The sequence below is a fragment of the Corapipo altera genome, unplaced genomic scaffold (genome assembly GCF_003945725.1).
Source record: "Corapipo altera isolate COAL_440 unplaced genomic scaffold, ASM394572v1 69, whole genome shotgun sequence".
Lineage (NCBI taxonomy): Eukaryota > Metazoa > Chordata > Aves > Passeriformes > Pipridae > Corapipo > Corapipo altera.
In genome coordinates, this window is record NW_020884908.1 from 2513825 (window position 1) to 2533271 (window position 19447).

The 19447-nt window shown below is 38.9% G+C and overlaps 1 protein-coding gene across 12 annotated transcripts in view; it reads left to right on the plus strand.

The window, feature by feature from the left end:
• The window catches only part of MAPK10 (mitogen-activated protein kinase 10), a 166111-nt gene that overhangs the window by 138852 nt on the left and 7812 nt on the right, over positions 1 to 19447 (plus strand). For all 12 annotated transcript variants that reach the window (XM_027652835.1, XM_027652836.1, XM_027652838.1 and 9 more), the window contains 3 exons: positions 1996 to 2120; positions 14188 to 14251; positions 14772 to 14849. In XM_027652835.1, coding sequence (XP_027508636.1) covers positions 1996 to 2120; positions 14188 to 14251; positions 14772 to 14849 — 267 coding nt within the window. The remainder of the gene's footprint in view (positions 1 to 1995; positions 2121 to 14187; positions 14252 to 14771; positions 14850 to 19447) is intronic.

Genomic DNA, 19447 nt, shown 5'->3' on the forward strand with positions numbered 1-19447 from the left:
CCCATGGTGTTCCATGTGATGATTCTGTAACATGAGGAACTGAGATGTTCCTGTATTCTTATTCTTGAGCTTGTGATACAAAGGAGCAGTAAAACTTCCATTGAGAGATCTCAGCATTTGCACTGTTTTGTTTCAGGTGTAAAATACCAGATCAGCCAGATGCCTGCCCCATAGCTCTACCTTTACTAGAAAATAGAAAGATGTTAGTAATGTCAGCCAAAATGATGCAGCTGAAGTTTAATATCCACTATGGGTGCATTTATTCTTTTGAACAAATGTTATGGGTCAGTTAGCATATGTGAACGAGAAAACTTAATTACAGTGTGACTGTATATGTCCTGTATAAGAAAAGTTACAATGATTTCAATCATACATTGAAGTCCTTTTGAGTTGAACAGGGCATTGACCTTCAATTAGAAAGAGCAATTAATGTGTGTTTAGTGTAGAAAGGATTTCTTGTCACAGCTCTGGACCCCCTGCAAACTTGTGCTGTGTATCAGTTGTGCACCACTCGGGTACTTGGAGCCACCTCCTACAGTGGCATGTAGTGGTTTTCAATTCCTTGCAATTTGCATGTCATTACACGGCCCAGAATTTTCTTCCAATTAACAACTATTTCATAGCCAAGCTGCTGTCTTGGCTCTGGGAGCAAAGTGAAAGGTCTGAGCAGATGCTTTTGGATACACAGAATTTCATACTCCTACCACAACACAATTGAATAATGGAATTTTTCTGGGTTTGCAGTTAATGAATAGAAATGACTGTCAAACAGTGCTGTTATCTTTTGGATACAGAAAGTACATACATTTAGGCATAATGAATGCCGGTTTTTAAGGTATAGTCACAGAACAAGAAACAGTACATAAGAAAAATAACCTGCTTGTGCAGCATTGTATCATCACATGCTCTGCCCAACTATTTCACCATAATGTAATGTTAGTGGTTTAATTAGATCTCACTTTTACTCATCCATGTGGGATGAGATACCTAATAATATTTTTGCACTTATTGCTCTTTACAATTTTTTTAATTTCACTGTCTTTTTCATTTACACAGCAAATAATTTTGAGCATCAGAGTTTAGAACACATGGATCATAATAAGACAAATATATGTTGTTATAATTTTTTTCCATGGGTTTAAGTGGTATTGTATTTGTTACAAACTCCAGATAGTAAAAAAACATTTGGGTAATAAAAGGATGAGTTTGTGGCCTGACAGGCACAATGGGATATATTATCACATAAAATAAATCGATGCTGCAACTTAAAACTCGATGTGTGTAGATATATAGATATATACACACACACACACACGTATATATACATAGATATGTAGTGAAGGAGGATGTGTCCCAGTGATTTAAACTTTGTTATGCAGGACAAACAAAACTTAAGCAGTTTCAAGGCACTTCCATACCACTGTGTGTTGATCCAAGGCTACAGATTTGAAGTTATTGCTTCTAATGGAGTACCCTAAGATTAGCCTAGTATCTATACTTCTTTAAAATATGTAATTTTAATGGATGAAAAAAGTTAACTGAAAAATTTCAGAACATGCAGAGAAGTTTAGATGATTTTCTGAGCCAGTGTAAGAGTACCTGTAAGTATCAGGCTTTGATTTGGTAATGCCATGATTTTAGACTTCATTATGCAAACTTTGGTTCTCTGATCTCGGTAATAATCACAAATACATCAGGACATTTTTCTTGGGTATGTTATTCAGCCCTCTACATGGAATGTGCCTACATGTAAAATCTCACTGAAGCTTGTTAGGGAACTTAAGGTGCGCAGCCCTGATGCTGGCACCTTCCTGAAGAATCCAGCCTGAAATGATTACTGAAGAACATTTGTTGTAAGAAGGCAAGGGTACAGAAGTACATACAAACAGTCTCTAAAAGGGTTGTGCCATTGTTATTTTCCCAACCCAATTAACCCTCCTCTGGAGGCAGTGGTTATATTGTACTAACACTGTTTCTCTGATTTCATTGTTCTAGCCAGCCAAGCCAGGGACCTTTTATCAAAGATGCTGGTCATTGATCCGGCCAAGAGAATATCAGTAGATGAAGCCTTACAGCATCCATACATTAATGTTTGGTATGACCCAGCAGAAGTGGAGGCGGTAAGTGAGGCGGGACTCTCTACTTCAGGCTGCTAAATGCAAATGTGATTTATAGATTCCTGCTGCTTTACAGCAGCATGATAAGGAGCATGCTATAAAGAAACGATGTTGTGACTGTGGTGATCTTGGGATTTATGTGAAATGAGATCTGTAGGGACAGGATATCTTTCTTTATTAGATTAACTGATAATAGATGGGAGAAGCAAAAACACTTCAAGCATATGAAGCCATTTTCTGCTTTCTTCTGGACAAGATGAAGAAAGGATTTTGAACCCAGTATCTCATCTGTTTTTTATAGTTATAGAACTCAATCTGGCAGAAGATACTATCTTTCTCTCTAATCCTTTCCTTGTGGAAAATAGCAAACATCACTTCCTATGTTTGTGTTCAAGGATATATGTGGAGAGGAGGAGAATGAAACAAAACAATACAAAATCCTGAAGTCAGCATTGAGAAAAATCTTAGCAGACATAAATTCTTTCTTAAAATGAAGCAGGGATTCATTTGTTTTCCTGGGCTACAGTTCAATGTACAGTATCATGTACGTTGTATGCAAACAGAAATGGAATTTTTCTTATAATCCTGTCATGCTCTAGACACTTCTCTGTGCATCTTGGTGAGGCCGGTGTTGACAGGAATAAGTGCAGTCTGTCAGCACATCAATGACATGGTATAATAGGTATAGGTATAAATACAGAGGTGCTCTATAATACTGTGCATGAAATGTAGGAGAACAGAGCTCAGTATTTCAACAGGTGCAGAAATCTTAACCACAATAGGAATTAAAGACCTTGCAAAATGAAATCACTGCTGTTTAGTGATGTGCTCCAGTTCAGTCTGTGTTCTTGAAAGTGCAGTAAACTTCAAAAGTAATTAGAATGCACAAACCCCCACCAAATTTAAAGCACATGGGATTTTTGCAGAGGATGTTACTTATCAGTGCTTTATAGAAGACATCCTATGAGGAAGGATAGCACCTTTAAATGTTCAAGTGCTCAGTGTTATCCCAGTTATTTGTAGTTTGCATCCTTGTCTAAATTGCTTCTTTTTAGATAACCCTCTGTTCTCCTTGCCCACCTGATTCTTTGCACAGTTGTTGTGTAGCTAATATGAGCTCAACATGAGCATCCCCAGCTGCTTTCTCTGTCTCTCTTAGCTTCAAAGTTTTCTCTTCCAAAATGTGCTATGTCTTGTTAATAACACACTACAGACTCATACGAATACTTTGGTCATACTTTGACAGTGAACTGTATTGAATTGTTTTGTCACCAATCATTCTGTGGTACAGAGACCCTTCTTCTCTTGGGATCATAGCAGGTCAAAAAACAGGAAGGTTTATGTCATGTGCAGTGTCTAAACAGAAGAACATGGGATTAATATTTAATGTATTTTGTCAGAGTGCTGGGAATTCTAGAAAGAGCCTGGCTTCACTTAGCACTCATTATTTTGCCAGCCTCATTTTTGGAGGGAAAGTTAAATTGGAAGACTTTCTTTTCTCAATTAACAGTTTATTAAATTATAAATATCCATCTGTTCATGCTGACACACCTTCAGTGGTTAGCTGTGAATCATTTACTAATTATTTTCTGAAGAAAACTTAACTCAGTTGGATTTTCTTTGCCTCTTGATTTAGCTGTTGAAGTGCTGTCAGTCAGTGTTTTCCATCAGTGTTGTCTCCATGATAGAATAAGCTTCTCAAACAGATTCGTGGGAGATTAGTGGCTTTCTGTTCTTCCTCAAAAGAGTGTCCTGAGGTTCTGGGACTGCTACTAACTGGCAGTGCCTCTACAAGGAGTAGATGTTGTTACAGTGGAAAGAAATCTTTACTTGTGCATTCGTGTTACAGTTTGGCACTTCTGGCTGAACTCTTGATATCTGACTGGCTGTTAGTTCTTTACAAGGCAGCAAGGTACCTGTTGTGGTAAACTTGTTTGTTGGTAACAAAGTGATTTAGAGCTTCAAGCATGAGGTAACTTGTTTCCTCTTGGAAAAAGCTGTGTTGATGTGCACAACAGGTTGTGTGCATCTGTCTGTGACCTTGGACCAGAGAACCTAGGAAAACATCCAGAAACCTCTTGGAGTATCTTCTAACACTTACATCCAATGTCTTAAATGATTACAGTTTTCTGGAGTAGTTAATATTATGCTGTAAACGCAGGCTCTGCATTGTGCAACTTTCTTTGTTATACTTCAGTGTTACTTGTTGCAATCTTGTATTTAAAAGCAAATTGGAAAAATAATTGAATTGATATCACAAGAGTCTTTCCATGTCTCTCCAATAAATGCTCTGCTGAAACATCTGCCTTGTTACAGTTGCAGAAAAGTCAGGATCAAATTCAGTAAACATTCCCTAATGCCATGCATTAAGTATGCCATGGGCAGGGGGAAATGGCTGTCATCTCCTGTATTTTTGTTAGCTCTTGCCAACTTTATAGCAGGGCTAGGAGTAGGTACTCATCTAAAAATATCCAACAAATGAGCTGTTTGAGAGGCAGATGCTTTTGCTGATTCACTTAATAATCTGATTGTGAATTTGTCTTTAATGAACAAAACCACAGAAGTTATAATAGGGTACAGTTGCACAAAGAGGTAATATTTGAATGATGTGTCAAAACCTCACAATGGTTATCTGGCTCACTAATGTTAGATTTGCAGGATGACAAGGCTCTGTGAAGTGACCCTCACAGACTGCCCTGCAAGTGTGCAGCCAGGTAACCTGACAAGAGAGCAACAGGAAAATCAGTGATGGATTTACTGCTTTTGGTCACTCGCATTGTGCTTAACCACCTACTGTTTTTCCTGGTTGCCCCACTGGGATTTAGAAGCCTGCAGTGACTTACCCCTGCCCATGTTCACTGCACTTTTTTTTATTGTATCACTTAATAAGTACTTTTACACAGAGTGAAGTGTTTCATCATGTAGCTAAAGGTTTGGTAGAGGGATGTTTTGGGGTTTTTAAGTTTTCCTCCCACATTGTAGCATGAGGCAGGATTCCTTCCGCTGTCAATAGCCCTGTACAGTAGGGATAACAAAGAAATAAGGATACACAGGTATTAAACAAGATGACATTTTCAGTGAGTGTAGTACTGGGAAGGGGGAGGAGTTAGTTAACTCCACCTGTCTAGGTAGATTATTCCATCTCCCCAGTAAATGGCTTCATCAAAAGCAGCCAGGCATCTGTTGTACACTGTCCGCTTCATTGAGAGGCCTAGGAGGACAGGTAAGTGAGAGCATTTAATGTGACAGGAATTTTGAAGTGAGCTGTTGCAATGTCATTAAATGCCACTGTGTGCTGGAGTAGGCAGTGAAGAGCACTGAAGTCAGCTCAGGGAATAAGCAGAGAATTTGGTGTCAAAGTTTAACCTGGAGGTAACAACCCTCTATGTTTGCCCAGGTTTACAGCATTATAAATGTGAGGAAAACAGATTAAATAGCCCTGTCCAGACTAGTGAGACAGTTACAATCCCTTTTTATAAGTCTATTAAAAGTTTATGGTCTTTTAGAGACTGAGTGGGGGCAATAAAACTATTATGTCTCCTAATGGGCAAACACTGTGCACAAATGGGAAGTGGTAGGAATGCAATACCCTTTCCCCTGCAATGTGTAACAGCATTAAACTCTTCTGGTTGGCCTTAAATGCCATGTTATGATTCCCTGATACAGAGAGGAAGACAGTATGTTATTAGATGTGGGACTTGCTGTTCACTCATAGCAGGCTACACAAACAGTGCTGTGATTCTCCCACAGACTTCTGTATAAAAACAAACCACATCCAAAGCCCTGGATAGCTCTGAAGCAGTCATTATATTGACATTTAGAACCCTTGCACAGTTTTTAAGCTTACCTGTGGACTGAGTGGGTGAGCTAGATTTTGGGTTTAGAGGAAACTCTTATGTCTAATATACAGAGTTAGCCAGCTTCTTTTGAGCACACTCAGCCTGTTGCAGTATCTTTGATAATGAAGTCACAGTGTTAGGTTTTCCAGAGCACACATCATTGATCTGCAGTTATTTTGAAGCACTCTTTTAACACTCTGCTGAAGAGTGTTACAGTTAGGATAATTTCTGTATTCAACCGAGTAAAATATCTGTTATAAAACAAGTTATAAAATACAGATAATGTATGTTTATAATTGTGTGAAATTCCCAAGATTTTAGGAACTGTTGAAATCTGTTGTCAATCTTCACACCTAAGGAAAACTAGAGTTCAAAGGGTAAAAGTATTATTTACTAATATTACGCAGCAAATCTATTGTAAAATCAGAATAAGAACATATAGACCTTACTTCTGTGTATTGTATTTCATTTAAAGATTCCTTCTTTCTGCAAGTTACATGCAGAAACCATCTCGGATCCACTTTTAAACAGATATTATATTTATTACTTTCATGTTATAATATTTACTTTACCTATTATAAGAGCATTTGTGCTATTCTCATGACTAAATGAGACACACAATACCTTTTCTCCTTCAAACTGCTTTTGTTTTATTTTTAGGAAGGAAGTTTCCAGTGTCTCTTGTGTCTACATAGAGACTATCCTGTTTATTGTAGGTAATCTCAGTATCTCCCTGATGACACATTAACTTCTCTGTTTTCCTATCTGAAAATGCTGTGCTTGAGACAATGTTTTAATTTACGTAGCTACCTTTTTTTTGAAGTTGCTATACATTCTTGCTCTTCATTGAGATGATCTTTGAATAAATCCCAAATCTGATATTTAATTTTTCATATCTCTCTTAATGTTTTTATGATGCTGTCTGTATGCAAGTCACTGGCTTTTTATCCCAAAATGTTCGAATTGTGAACAGAATGGATTCCTAGACACCTACTTTCGCACAGTAAAGAAGTTTTTATTTCTTTTGTTATTGATGTATTTGAAGAAACTCTTCTTGTTATCCTTAGCCAGATCCTTAGCCAGATTTAATTCCAGACATCCTTAGCCAGATTTAATTCCAAATAGGCCTTGGCCTTCCTTGTTGCATTTCTGCATATTCTGACAACATCTCTGTATTCATTGCAAGTGGTCTGTCCATGCTTCCACCTCGTCTATCTCCTGCTTATCTCTGAGTTTTGACAGGAGTTCCTTGTTGAAAATACTCAAACAGCTGGCTGATGCCATTGTGAGGCCTCTCTCAATGATTTTTGAATGGTTTGGGGAATCTGGAGAGGTCCTAGTTGGCTGGAAACTGGCTAATGCTGCCACAATTTTCAAGAAGGGCAAGAAGCTGGACCTCAGAAACTACAGGCCTGGCAGTTTCACTTCAGTGACTGGTAAAATTACGGAAAAGGTTATTCTGGGACATACTGAAAAACACCTTAAGGACAATGCAGTTATTGGTCACAGCCAGCATGGCTTCATGAGGGGAAAGTCCTGTTAGTCAGACGTACTTTCCTTTTACAACCCTTTAAGCTACCTAGTTGATCAAAGGAATCCTGGTGATGTAATGTTTTTGGATTTCAGTAATGCTTTTGAAACTGTCTATCACCGTATCCTTCTGGACAAAATGTCCAGCATGCAGCTGGATAAACACATCATGCAATGGGTGAGCAGTCAGCTCATGGGTTGAGCACAAAGGGTAATAGTAGGCAGTAGGGTGTCATCAGACTGGCGACCTGTCACTAGCGGGGATCCACTGTGGGGCCTCTGAGGAGCGGCTGAGGTCACTTGGCTTGTTCAACCTGGAGAAGTGGAAACTGAGGGGAGACCTCATATGACTGTCTTCCTCATGAGAGGAAGAGGAGCAGCAGGCGCAGATCTTTTCTTTCTGGTGACCAGCGACAGGACCTGAGGGGATGGCCTGAAGTTGTGTGAGGGGAGGTTTAAGTTGGATATTAGAAAAAGGCTTTTCACCCACAAGGTAGTTGGGTACCTGGAACAGGCTCCCCAGGGAAGTGGTCACAGCAATAAGCCTGCCAGAGTTCAAGAAGAATTTGGACAATACTCTCAGGCACATGGTGTGACTCTTGGGGATGGCCCTGTGCAGGGCCAGGAGTTGCGCATTGATGATCCTTGTGGGTCCCTTCAACTCAGGATATTCTATGGTTTTCTGATTCTATGATTCCATCAATGCAGGTGTCCTGCCCCTTTTGCTCCATTTCTTGCTCATGAGGATGCACTGTTCTTGAACCTGGAGGAAGTGATCCTTGAATATTAGCCAGCTCTCTTGAACCCCTCTTCCCTCTAGGTTATGTTCCCACGAGATTCTTCCAAGAAGGTCCCTGAAGAGGCCAAAGTTAGCTCTTCTGAAGTCCAGGGCTGTGATCTTATTGCTCTGGTTCCTCCTCACAAGATACTGAACTCCACAATCTCATGATCACTGTATCCAAGACTGCCTCCAAGCTTCACATCTCCAACCAGGCCTTCCTTGTTTGTTAGTATGAGGTCCAGCAGAACACTTGTGCTCGTTGTTTTCTAGGATTGCATTAGCTTGAGCTACCTGGTCTCCAGTCTAATTCCTTTCATATTCTTGGCATTAAAAATAATTTTGGATGGGAGAGATGCCCACTTATCTGTAGCAAAGTGATATTCTTACACAAGATAATGGCTGCTTTATATTCCTCCCTTTGGTTTTTCAATTACAGTATTTCATAAAAAGTTAACCAAGTATTGTTTGGCCAAAAATATTTGTTTGCACAGTTCTGGTAGATGCTGCCTTAGAAGAATTTTTGCTGTTTAAGTCCTAAACAATCGCCCCTAATCTTGCACATTTTTTCTTTACCTGCAAATTATTTCATTTTGGAACCTTTTGAGTATATGTGTGATCTCATGGATTCCTACTTGGGAAAAATATTGTTCCATTCCATGGAAACAAATCTAGTAGCAAAATTTACCATAGATAATTATATGATGTTTTCTGTTAACTGTTTTCAAAATTTGTCTTAGATTTTACTGTACTTGCAGTTATTGCTTGTTATTTGATATATGCCATCCATTAGAAGAGAGATTCCAACAGAAAGATCATATGTTAAAAATATTCCTTTAAAAAATTGCTCTATGTTGGCAGAATTTTACAACAGTGATAGATTTTGTGGAGTTTTATTCACTGTAACTCATGCCGCTTCCATTATTGGTTTTGTTGTCATAGGATTTGTATTTCACTGGAGTATTTCTGCATCTAGGACCACCCACAAGGGGCTGAGTTGTGAATTATCATTCCTTTCTCTGTGCATTCCAATCTGTGTGTTACCTTCTGTTAATGTGATGCTCTTCCCTATATTGCTTATGAAGAGAACTTGGGTTATGGTTCTCAGTCTGAGGTCCAGAACAGAAACTGCTGTGGTATTGTGTTAGCACTGTATAAACCATCCATGACCAGCTGTTGAATACAATTGGTTCAAATGAATTTCAAGTTTCATAGTTTGTCAGAAGAAAATACAAAAAATCATCCACCTCTTATTTTACCTGTGTGTACTGAGCATCCATTAGGATGGGGAGGCGCTTCTGGACAGCTCTGTGTCCTTGGCAAACAAACACTTAGAAGGTGTCACCTTCACTACGCGACAAAACCAAGGCTGTCAGGTTGTGCATCTTTTCTGGTATTCTTTTCTCTTGCTCAGCTCTGAGTGTATAGATGTTGTATCTAAAGTCTTCAATGATCTGCCACAGGGGTTTTTTTTTAGCAGTCAGTTACAGTGCTTGCTTTTCTACATAGAGGTTGATGGTGCACATCTGTTCTCTCACAAAAGAAGCATGCAGCTCTGCTTGGTACACAAGTATGGATATTCCCTCAAGTCAGCAACATCTATCCTTTTATAGATGATTAACTATGGAAGCTGAAAACAGCTTCTACAGCAATCTTTGTTCATGTCAGTGAGGAGTAGTGGTTAGAGAAGAAAGAGGCATTTCTTTTCTTCTTTTTTTTTTTCAAACCAAACTAAATCTTTTTCCAGCTTGTTTGTTGTATCTTCAACCTGTTCAGTCATCTGCATGTAGCCAAGTAATCTTGACTCCTGCTGCATGGTATCCTTACAGTCCACCTGTTCAGAAACAGCTCAGTCCCCAGTTTCTGTGATGCACACCATGTGTGGAGTTTTCTAAAAGTCTCTGCAAAGACTCAAAGGAACAAATGGGCTCAGAGGCATCTCTTCTTCCATATCCATAGCTGAGATCATGCCTAGCCCACTGTGGAGTCCCTTGGCATTACAGGGTGAAATCTAAAGCACTTGACATCTTCCTTTCTAGGTAAAGAAACTATCAGACCTCTGGTGACAAGCGCACTGGTGTACTTTGTCTTGCACCACAGAAATAAATACAAAAATGGTATCAGTAACACAACCTAGGTTGTGGCAAAACACAAGGGAATTTCTATATTCACCTGTTATGAGGATCTAAGCCATTTAACAAAATGTTTAGCCTCACACCATTAATTTTTACAGCCTCCAGTCCCTCTTCTATTTGGATATTGCTAATTCTATTGCTGCCTTTTATGCTACTCCAACTACTGCTCTGGACCCTGCGATTCCAGGAACAGATGCAGACTCAAGCCTTGCTCTGTCAAGCTTTCTAAAAACAGCTCATCCCAAGGTCTCCACTGTGCTGGCACTAGCTCTGCAGACACAGGGACAGAGATGGCAGGATTTATTCGAGTGTGAGCTTCAGCATCCAAGTGTGATCCTCAGCCCATTCCACTTGCTTTCTAGCAGTGACATACAAACTAATTTGTGTTACTTTGGGAAAGTGAGAATACATCAACCTCAAAGTATGTTTTGCTTTTTTCTCTAGTGAAAAGTTTTCCCTTCCTCGATATTAGAAAGGTATTTAACAAATATAGTAGTCTCCTGCTGTTTATATGACCACATAAACCCCTTGTCTTTTGTGTGTTTTGTTTTTTGGTTTGTTTTTTTGGATTGATTTTGGTTATTTGTTTGTTTGTTTTGCTACTTTTCTTTTTTTTCAGAAGAAGGTCCATATAGATATTTTCTTTTGGAGTTTTTGTAATTTTTATTATATTCAGTGAATATTACATTTGATTCAAAAATATTTTAAGAATCAATTTGTAAAATGGAAAAGCCAGTAACCACTGAAACAACAAGGGTTTTTTTTTTAACATCTACAAGAAAAATAAAATTCATTCCTTTGCTTACCCATCCAAAAATAGATTCTATTCTTTGTTATTGTTGCCAGTGCAGTTCCTTACAAATCAGTCCGGTTTGGGGAGAAAATGGCTGCCTTAAATTGAAGCTAGATGCTGCCACCCATAGGATTGATCCTCACCCAGCCTTTATTTAATGCTTTTTCTGAAACCTGTAAAAACTAAACCATGTAACTCTCAGTTGGCACGTGCTGTATGAATGATGTATAATAGTGTCTATAACACTACAGCTACATCCCCATAGAAAGTTAATGATTACAAATACAGTCATTTTTTAAGGCATTTGACTTAGGTAGCAAAATCTGTTTAGGCTAACTAACCTTTGCACCAAGTCTGAAATCAGGTGCCCAGGAGGACCCTGGTATGGTAGCTGCTCTGATTGCTCCTTTGTTGTGACAATAGTTGTGTATTGTCCTTAAAAACCTCCCTTCCTCCCTCTAATTTTAGAAATTCGTTTAAAAAAGCCCTGCAAAACAAATGAGTTAGCAGAAAACGGGTGGTCAGCCTCGAGGGGATTTTGTATTAAGCTTTGTGGTTCTCATTAGGATTAATGAGAATTGTGGGAAAATAGATTCTTGAAGTTGTTGTGGTATTCTCAGCTCATCTCTGTGCCTTGAATCAATGAAAAGATAAGGGGTCATTTCCTTGTATCGGGGAATTTAGGTGGGAAAGCTTCACTTTTCCCAGAAGAGCGTTGGCCTGGCCTCTCAGCAGAGCTCCATTCCCTTAGGCTCTGCAAATGCTTTAGAGGTTATAGATGCTGCCTCTGTGAAGAGGAGGAATTTAGTCATGTCATTATTATGCTGAATATTTGTTACCCTTGGCTCTGGCATTCCTACCGAGAGCCATGTTGCATAGCTGTGGGTCCTGCTAATTCACAAATAAGGGTCTGCAGTACAAACACAGGTAGAGCAGTCAAATGCTGTGCAGGTGCAGCTTCTGATATCCTGCAGTGTGTGAAGTAGAGTTGGGTTGTTCTCCCTTGTTTGTCTTCAAAATAGGAGCTTGGTAACAAGTGAGATTATCCTGGGTTCTCTCCCTGGAAAATGCCTTTGTTTCCAGAATGTGTTAATCAAGGAAACGGTTACTGCTGATTTTCTTGTTGCCTATTAGCCAATTACGCCTGCTTAAGATGTAGTTGAGATAAATTAGAAGAGACATAAGCCAAAGATTTTCTGGTTGTGTGAACTGAGAACAGGTATATACATATGATCACTTATTCCTTTTGGTTCTGTAATTCGTGTTTGAGAATTGAAGTACTGAAGGAATCTGTACTCTTACTCCTGTCTGGGGGAGAAATACAAGCTTTTTTATGGGAGGTCTAAAAAGGGTGTTAATACTTGGTAGGAGCAATTTTACTCACACCCTACCCTTTTTGTAAGCCCCTTCCTGAAGTGTTTAGAAAGAAAGGTACTTGCAGGATATTCTTGTCCAATTTGGTTTACCTGTTTTCTTTCCACCTGACAGAGAAGCAGTGGTTCTGTCACTGTAATTCAGCTCCAGCTCAGCCAAATGCCTCCCCTCCTGCTCCTGTAAATTCCTTGCCCTCCAATTTCCTTGTCTTGGCCAGCTTTCTCTGATTTCCTTAGTAGGAAATGCATGCCACAGGGCTGGCTGAGTGGCTGAGCAGGAGCCCAGTAGGCTCAGCTGGAAGAGTAGAGCTTCCTTACTACATCCCACTGGTTAGTGGAGAGGCTCACCTGCACTCTTGTAAGCATTCAACTCCCCGATAACACTGTCAGCAGAAACATAGAATCCCCATGGGGGTTGCACGATCTTGGTTGCATCTACCTTAAGCTTCAGGAATCACTGGAAAGGACCAAGAAAGGTTGTTTTGCTGAATAAAAGAACAGCTGCATTGGTTTTGGACTCAGACTTCTTAGAGGATTGTGTCTTACCTTGCTGATGTAGCAAAACCTGGCACTCACTTTAACTCATGACATGTGTTTCACATTCCCTCTCAGCACATTCTCAGGTATGAGACTTGGCTATCCAGGACTTCACCAAATTCCCTCGTCTTTAGCCGTAATACATCTATCACTCTGCAGAAATTTCTCTTGTTTTCAGTGGACTTGTCCAGGTCAGCTGTCATGTAATTTTCTTGGTCTGTATTATGACACTGAGCTATTACTTTTTCAGTTGTATCTGTAGCATGCAAATAGCTTAGTGGACTGATGGAGTTAGAGTCCTGAGAGCAAATTTCTAACTTCAGAAAACAGCTTGGTAAGTGTGCATTTAGTAGGAGGATGTTTTGAAAGGGACACAATGGCCAAGTGCCCAAGGTGAAAGTCAGAGGAAATACATATGAGTGAGAAAAGTGTTGTAGATCTTGCTTCAGTCTTCATTAGATAATTTTACCTTGGATGCTGAAGCTTCTTGGTAGAAGAAAGGAGGAGAGAGTCCTCTGCTTTTCTCGGCTGCTATGTTTGGCAGCTAACATCAGGAGAGGCAATGAACATGTGGCTCAGAAAGCAAAGTTACTTAAAATACATATGCTGGAAAGCTTGGGAATTTGGAACATGGATCAGAAACGGTGGCAGGGAGATTTAATTCAAAATTAGAGTTATTCTGAGAAGTTCATATAGCAGCGCATCTAAAGAGCAACTTAAAAATTAATATAGTAATGGTACTACTAATTAATCAAGATTGGTATTTGTTTGGTATTCTGACAGTACATTTCTGCTGGTGCATACAGTTTCTGGGCTCAGTACAAGCACAATGGCAATTTTATTTCAACTGCAACTATGCCTCTTTTTTAAAAGAGGAAAACAGAGAAGTATATTGACTTATTCTACGAAAAGAGTTGGATTCCGGAAGTGTTAATTCCTTTAAAATTCAAATGTGTTCGTGTGTTTTTGCATGTACAGGATGGATTATGAAGAGGGAGAAGAGAAATTATCTTTTATTAAGTAATTACTCCTAATTTCCAATATAACAGACCGTTGACTAAATAACTTTGTTTTTTTTTCTGCAGCCTCCTCCACAGATATATGATAAACAGCTGGATGAAAGGGAACATACAATTGAGGAATGGAAAGGTAATTGCAGTAAAGGCATGGGAAGGGGTATTTCAGTGGCAAAATGCCACATCCCACCACCCACTGTGTCTGTGTTAGAATCAAAACCTTACTGGTGCTTTGATAGCAAAAATAAGGAATGTCCTGAGGACTATCATTATCTACACAGGTTAATGTTAACAGAGGAGGTGTGGATTCCAGTGCTTCACTGAAATCTAAGGATATCATCTGGAGAACAGACTACTGTTTGGCAGGACAATGCATCAGAATTTTAGCCCCAGTAAAAAGCATTGTGTTATTGTGCTGCTTCATTTCTAGGTAGTGCAGTGTTAAACAGTTTGTGTGCTCTAGTTTAATCCATTTATCTCAATTCAGCTCCAAAAAGAGATAAGGGGAATGGAAGAGGGAGGTCTTAGACAAGTAGAGCATTCAGATTTGTGAAGGGTGCTCTTGGGAGGGCTACAACACTGTGTGATAGTTGTTTTTTTCCTGGTCACAGGTGCCAGTCCCTGCTTGTAACTCTTACAATTCTCTCTTCCAGAACTCATCTACAAAGAAGTAATGAATTCTGAAGAAAAGACTAAAAATGGCGTAGTAAAAGGACAGCCTTCTCCTTCAGGTACTCGGCCCCATTGAATAACTGATGTGATTTCTGTACTGACAAAAAGACAATGGAGATAGCTGAAGCACTTGTGCTACACTTGCCATTATGTAGACCAGTTAAAAAGTTTTTATGAAATTCAGTGCTTCTAATGAGTTGACCTTGATTAATTGTGCTCCAGCATCATGTTAATACTTAAAAACTGGCCTTCTTGCTATTTGAGACATAGTTGTTCTGGTATTTTCTGTGGAAAGATCTGTGATTACAGATGATACTCCTGTAAGTGGGGAAGTTTATCTCACACTGATATTTTTATACTGCTTATGGATGCATAACTGAACTAATAATTTGGTGGTTGATATGATAAAAAATGAGGATGTTATCATGTATCCATCTGTTGGACACGCAAGACTGCACACATGATCCCCACTCCAGCCCATGTAAGTGTCTGGTACCTGGTCTGGTAGTTTATCCTTTCAGAAGGCTGATAAAATTAGGGTAGCTTGCTGACAAGCTTTGTTGACACTTCAACAAAGCAGGGAAAGTTGTCTCAACGATTGATTGTTAAAATCTTGTCACAAAAAAAATCACAACTAAGTTTTTTCTGAGGAAAATTCACATCAGCAGTTCTTTTCACAGAAATGCAAACTCTGACTGCCAGTACACAGAAATACATATTTGTGGAGGCATGCTTCCACTGGCAGACTTGAAATGACCAGATTTTGAGCACAGTGTTCTAGTAGCATTTGTGTGTAAAATCAGCTCTTCAGAGCCTGTCCTCAAATTAAAATAATTTAATTCAGTTTATTCTGTGTACGTTCAGACATAAGGCTTTTTTCATTCTCATTTTTCTCTTGCTGCTGAACTTAGTTAATGTTAGAACAAGAAGGTATCACTAGTAATTGACAGGACAAAGGGAAACATGGCAACAAGGAAGGGAGTTAATAGAGTGCTGGATGGTGATATTGGAGCACTAGCACTGCACCTGGATTTTGACATCGATGAAGTAATATATTGGAAACAATCCATTGTGTTCTTGCCAAGTAGCAAACAAAGTACAGGACTTGCAGATTTAATTTACTGAACTATGGTACCATCACTGAAAAGTAATCTGGAGCCTAAGCAGTATCTCATTCTTAAATCTTTCTCCCCTGCAGCACTGTGGTTGCAGGCTGATTTATGATCAAGAAACATTGTAGTTGCTTGTTTCAGGAATTAACTATCCAGGGACTTCTTTATGTATTCCATATTCTGTTTTTTCTATGTGGAAGGTTTTTATTGTTTATGTAAAACATTTTCAAACATATAAAGTTGTCATTTCTTACCTGTATTTCTTCTGCTGTTTCCCTTTGACTGTTTTCGGATTGTTGGGCACCAGCAAGTTTAGCCCCTATTTAAAAACTCATCTCAGATGAGGCTGTTTTGTGAAACAGTAGATTTCCTGGTTTTCTTCAGTTCATGTGCCTGATTCAAATATTCAGCTGAATGAAATACTGAAAGAATGAGGCAAAACACCAGTTCTGAGCATAAGGAAAATGAGAGACTGTACACACACATTACTTATTGGTTAGTGTTCTTGGCAAGAATTCAGGAAGCTAAGATTTGGCACTCTATCAATAATCATAGCAAGCAAGCTGGAGATTAGTTTCCACGATTACTTGATCAGAGTTTTTGGTGAAACAGCTGAAGCTGACAGCACCAGGGATAATAATTGCCCATTGATGCAGCTACTTAAGGTGCCTGTGTATCAGGGTGTCAATCTCTTGTTCTGCGAAGAATTGGTTAGTATAACATACAAGCTTGAAATGTGGAGCTTGGGGGAGAAACTCAAGTACCCCTCATGCTTATGTCCAGTGAACAAAATCAACAGTGTCTAAAATTGCTCCCAGATACTATTTCTGCCTGTCCAAAAGACCTCTCAGTGTTTATTTTTAAAAAAGCTTTTTTCCTAAGTCTTTTTTGCTGCAGTTCTTGTCCTGTCTTCAGAGAACTTGGAGAACAGATTCATCCATCATTCTTTCTGTCAGCTTTTAGCTCATGTAAATTCTGTCATCATCACATCCCTAATCAGTCTTCCTTCCTTTGAACTTCACTGCCTGCATCTTTCAGTCTTTCAAAATTACTACTTTTTTCTACACTTTATCTAGATTTCTATCTTTCAGAGCTCACCATGTCCAAACCTATTTAAGGCATTAGTAGTGCTGAATTGAGTGGAAAAACTTGTGTGTAGGTGGGTATATATGTGTTACATAGATATGTGAGCAACATGTGCATGTCCACATGCACACATAAACAAGGAATTCAATCTTAGATGGTAATTTCTGCATTTCTATTCTTTCTTTGTCACAGAATTGCTGAATGGTTTTGTTTTATTTATATATTTGGATGCTGTACACTTTACTGATGTGCTGACTACTCAAAGGGTCTATGCCATATCATTACTAGGCTGGGAGAATAGAAGTGGTTAGAATAAAAGGTTTTCTCAGTGGAACTTAATTGCAAAAATACATGTGAGAAATAGCCACGAATCAACCTCCAGGATTGTTGACTAATTCACACCCTTATAACATGAAAACATACACCTTTTATACCCCTATAACCTCTCCAAAATACACACACTATTTGGCTATCACACATGCTTATGTGAATCTTCTGTTGAGGTCTCCTTCAGGGTTCCACAGAAGATGTGTTATTTATTTTAAACTCTACCAAGAAGAACAGTAGAACTTTTCACTAGCAGTCTTGGGACTCTTCTCCTCTGTCACTTCTGAAGCAGAGAAGCAAAGGCTATAAGCTGTTTTATGCAAAAAAACAGGGGAGGAATCTACAAATACTGTTTTCTGTTTGGTTAATGCATTTTTAAAAAGTGTTTCTGGCTGGTATTATCAAACAGCAGGTATTTTCATTAAATTAAAAAATTAATACATGGGTGTAGATTATTTAGAATTAAACTTAAATTCTGTCCATACTAACTAACCTCCTCTCACACTCTACTCTAGCCTTCACTACCCAGCTGTAGTTTCATACCTAACATTTTCAACTGTCTTCTCATTTCTGGATATGGAATATAGTAAATAGCACTGATCTTAGCACAGCTTATTCTTAACATTCCCTTTCTAGATGAAAATTGACCTTGTATTCTACCTTTCCTGGCTTTCAGTTGCTGTCTGATTTGGTCAGTTTTGTTGCTATCACCCAGGAACCACTGGGTGCCTTTACTAGCCCTCTTCTGTCATGTGCAGAATCTAAATTAAGCAGCTGATGGGCTTGCCAAACATTGCAACATTCGATATCAATAGTTGCTATTTACAGGATTTAGGAGAAGCTGAGCAAATCCCCAAGACAGGCATAGGGTGTTATTTTTTCGGAAACAGCAAAATCTACAGTTGTCTTTTCAGTTTCTTCACCCCCAAATCTGTACCACTTTACGACTGAAGTCTCAGAGGCACTTCCATTGGTGCTTGTTAAATATGCTTCACAGGAGCCCTCTGAGGAAGGAATTCCTCCTTTGCAGCAGGGAAGCTGATGTGTTCCTTTATAACAGTAGCTGTCAAGTCAAGGACATAGCCAGGAACAGATCCCAGGAGCTGTTTCTCACCTGCTCTAACCTTCAGCTCTTTTCTTTAATCCTGCAGCCAGTGAGAAGCTTCCTCTCAAACAGCAGATTCATAAATTCCTCATAAACAGCAGATTTGAATGCACCTCTGTCATTTCTGTGCTGTCTCACCTGGCACCCATCCCTTCAGGAGCAAGCTGTTGTAGCACCAGGCAGGTGCTGAGCATAGGAAATGAAGCATTCCTTACTGTCTAGGACAGCTTTTGGTTGGGTTTCTGAGTGTTAGTGCATAAGTGCTACTTTGTGCTGCTGAATTCTTTAATTCTGTCATTTACGTTTAGTGTGGTTTCATTTGGTTTTGTGGATATTTTTTGAGTCTGGGAGCTTTGGGCCTGCAACAGCAACTATCATGTCTGTGTGTTGTATCATGTGGAATTGTGCTGAAAGCTAGGAATAACCATAAAAATGCAATTTCCAGAAACTTACGGGCTGAATTGATGCTTGCTGAAAAAAACATAGCAGGGTTTATTGAATTTAGTGGTGACGAATCAGACAGAGTGTAACAAAATCTTCACCTATACAATTTCTGCAGTTATTTCTTCAGTTATTTTGCCTAGCTAAGTGGATTGTACATTCATCAAAGAAAGTTGCACAGCAAGAGTTTGATGAAATGTCTATTGAATGTACCTGAATTCTTTCCATTTGATTCCTGTGACAGTATCCATGACTTAATGGTAGTCTTCTGTCCAGTACAGTAAACATTTAGAAAGGTAATATACTGTTTAGTCATTAATATAGATAAATTCAGTCATATTTTGACTACATGTAAATGCAGTTGTCTTGATTGATTAGTATTTTCATAAAATGTCACATGATTAAATAACATGTAAACATGAAGTAATAGTATTGTACTGGATGCTGAGATATATTTAATGAGTACCTGAATTATGTACATGTAATTAACTCTTAGAAAAACAAGTTTTCTGCCAGAAAATATAGATGATTGCTGTCTGCAGTCACCAGCCAGACATCATGGGTGGCTGTCTTTTTGCAGCACCTA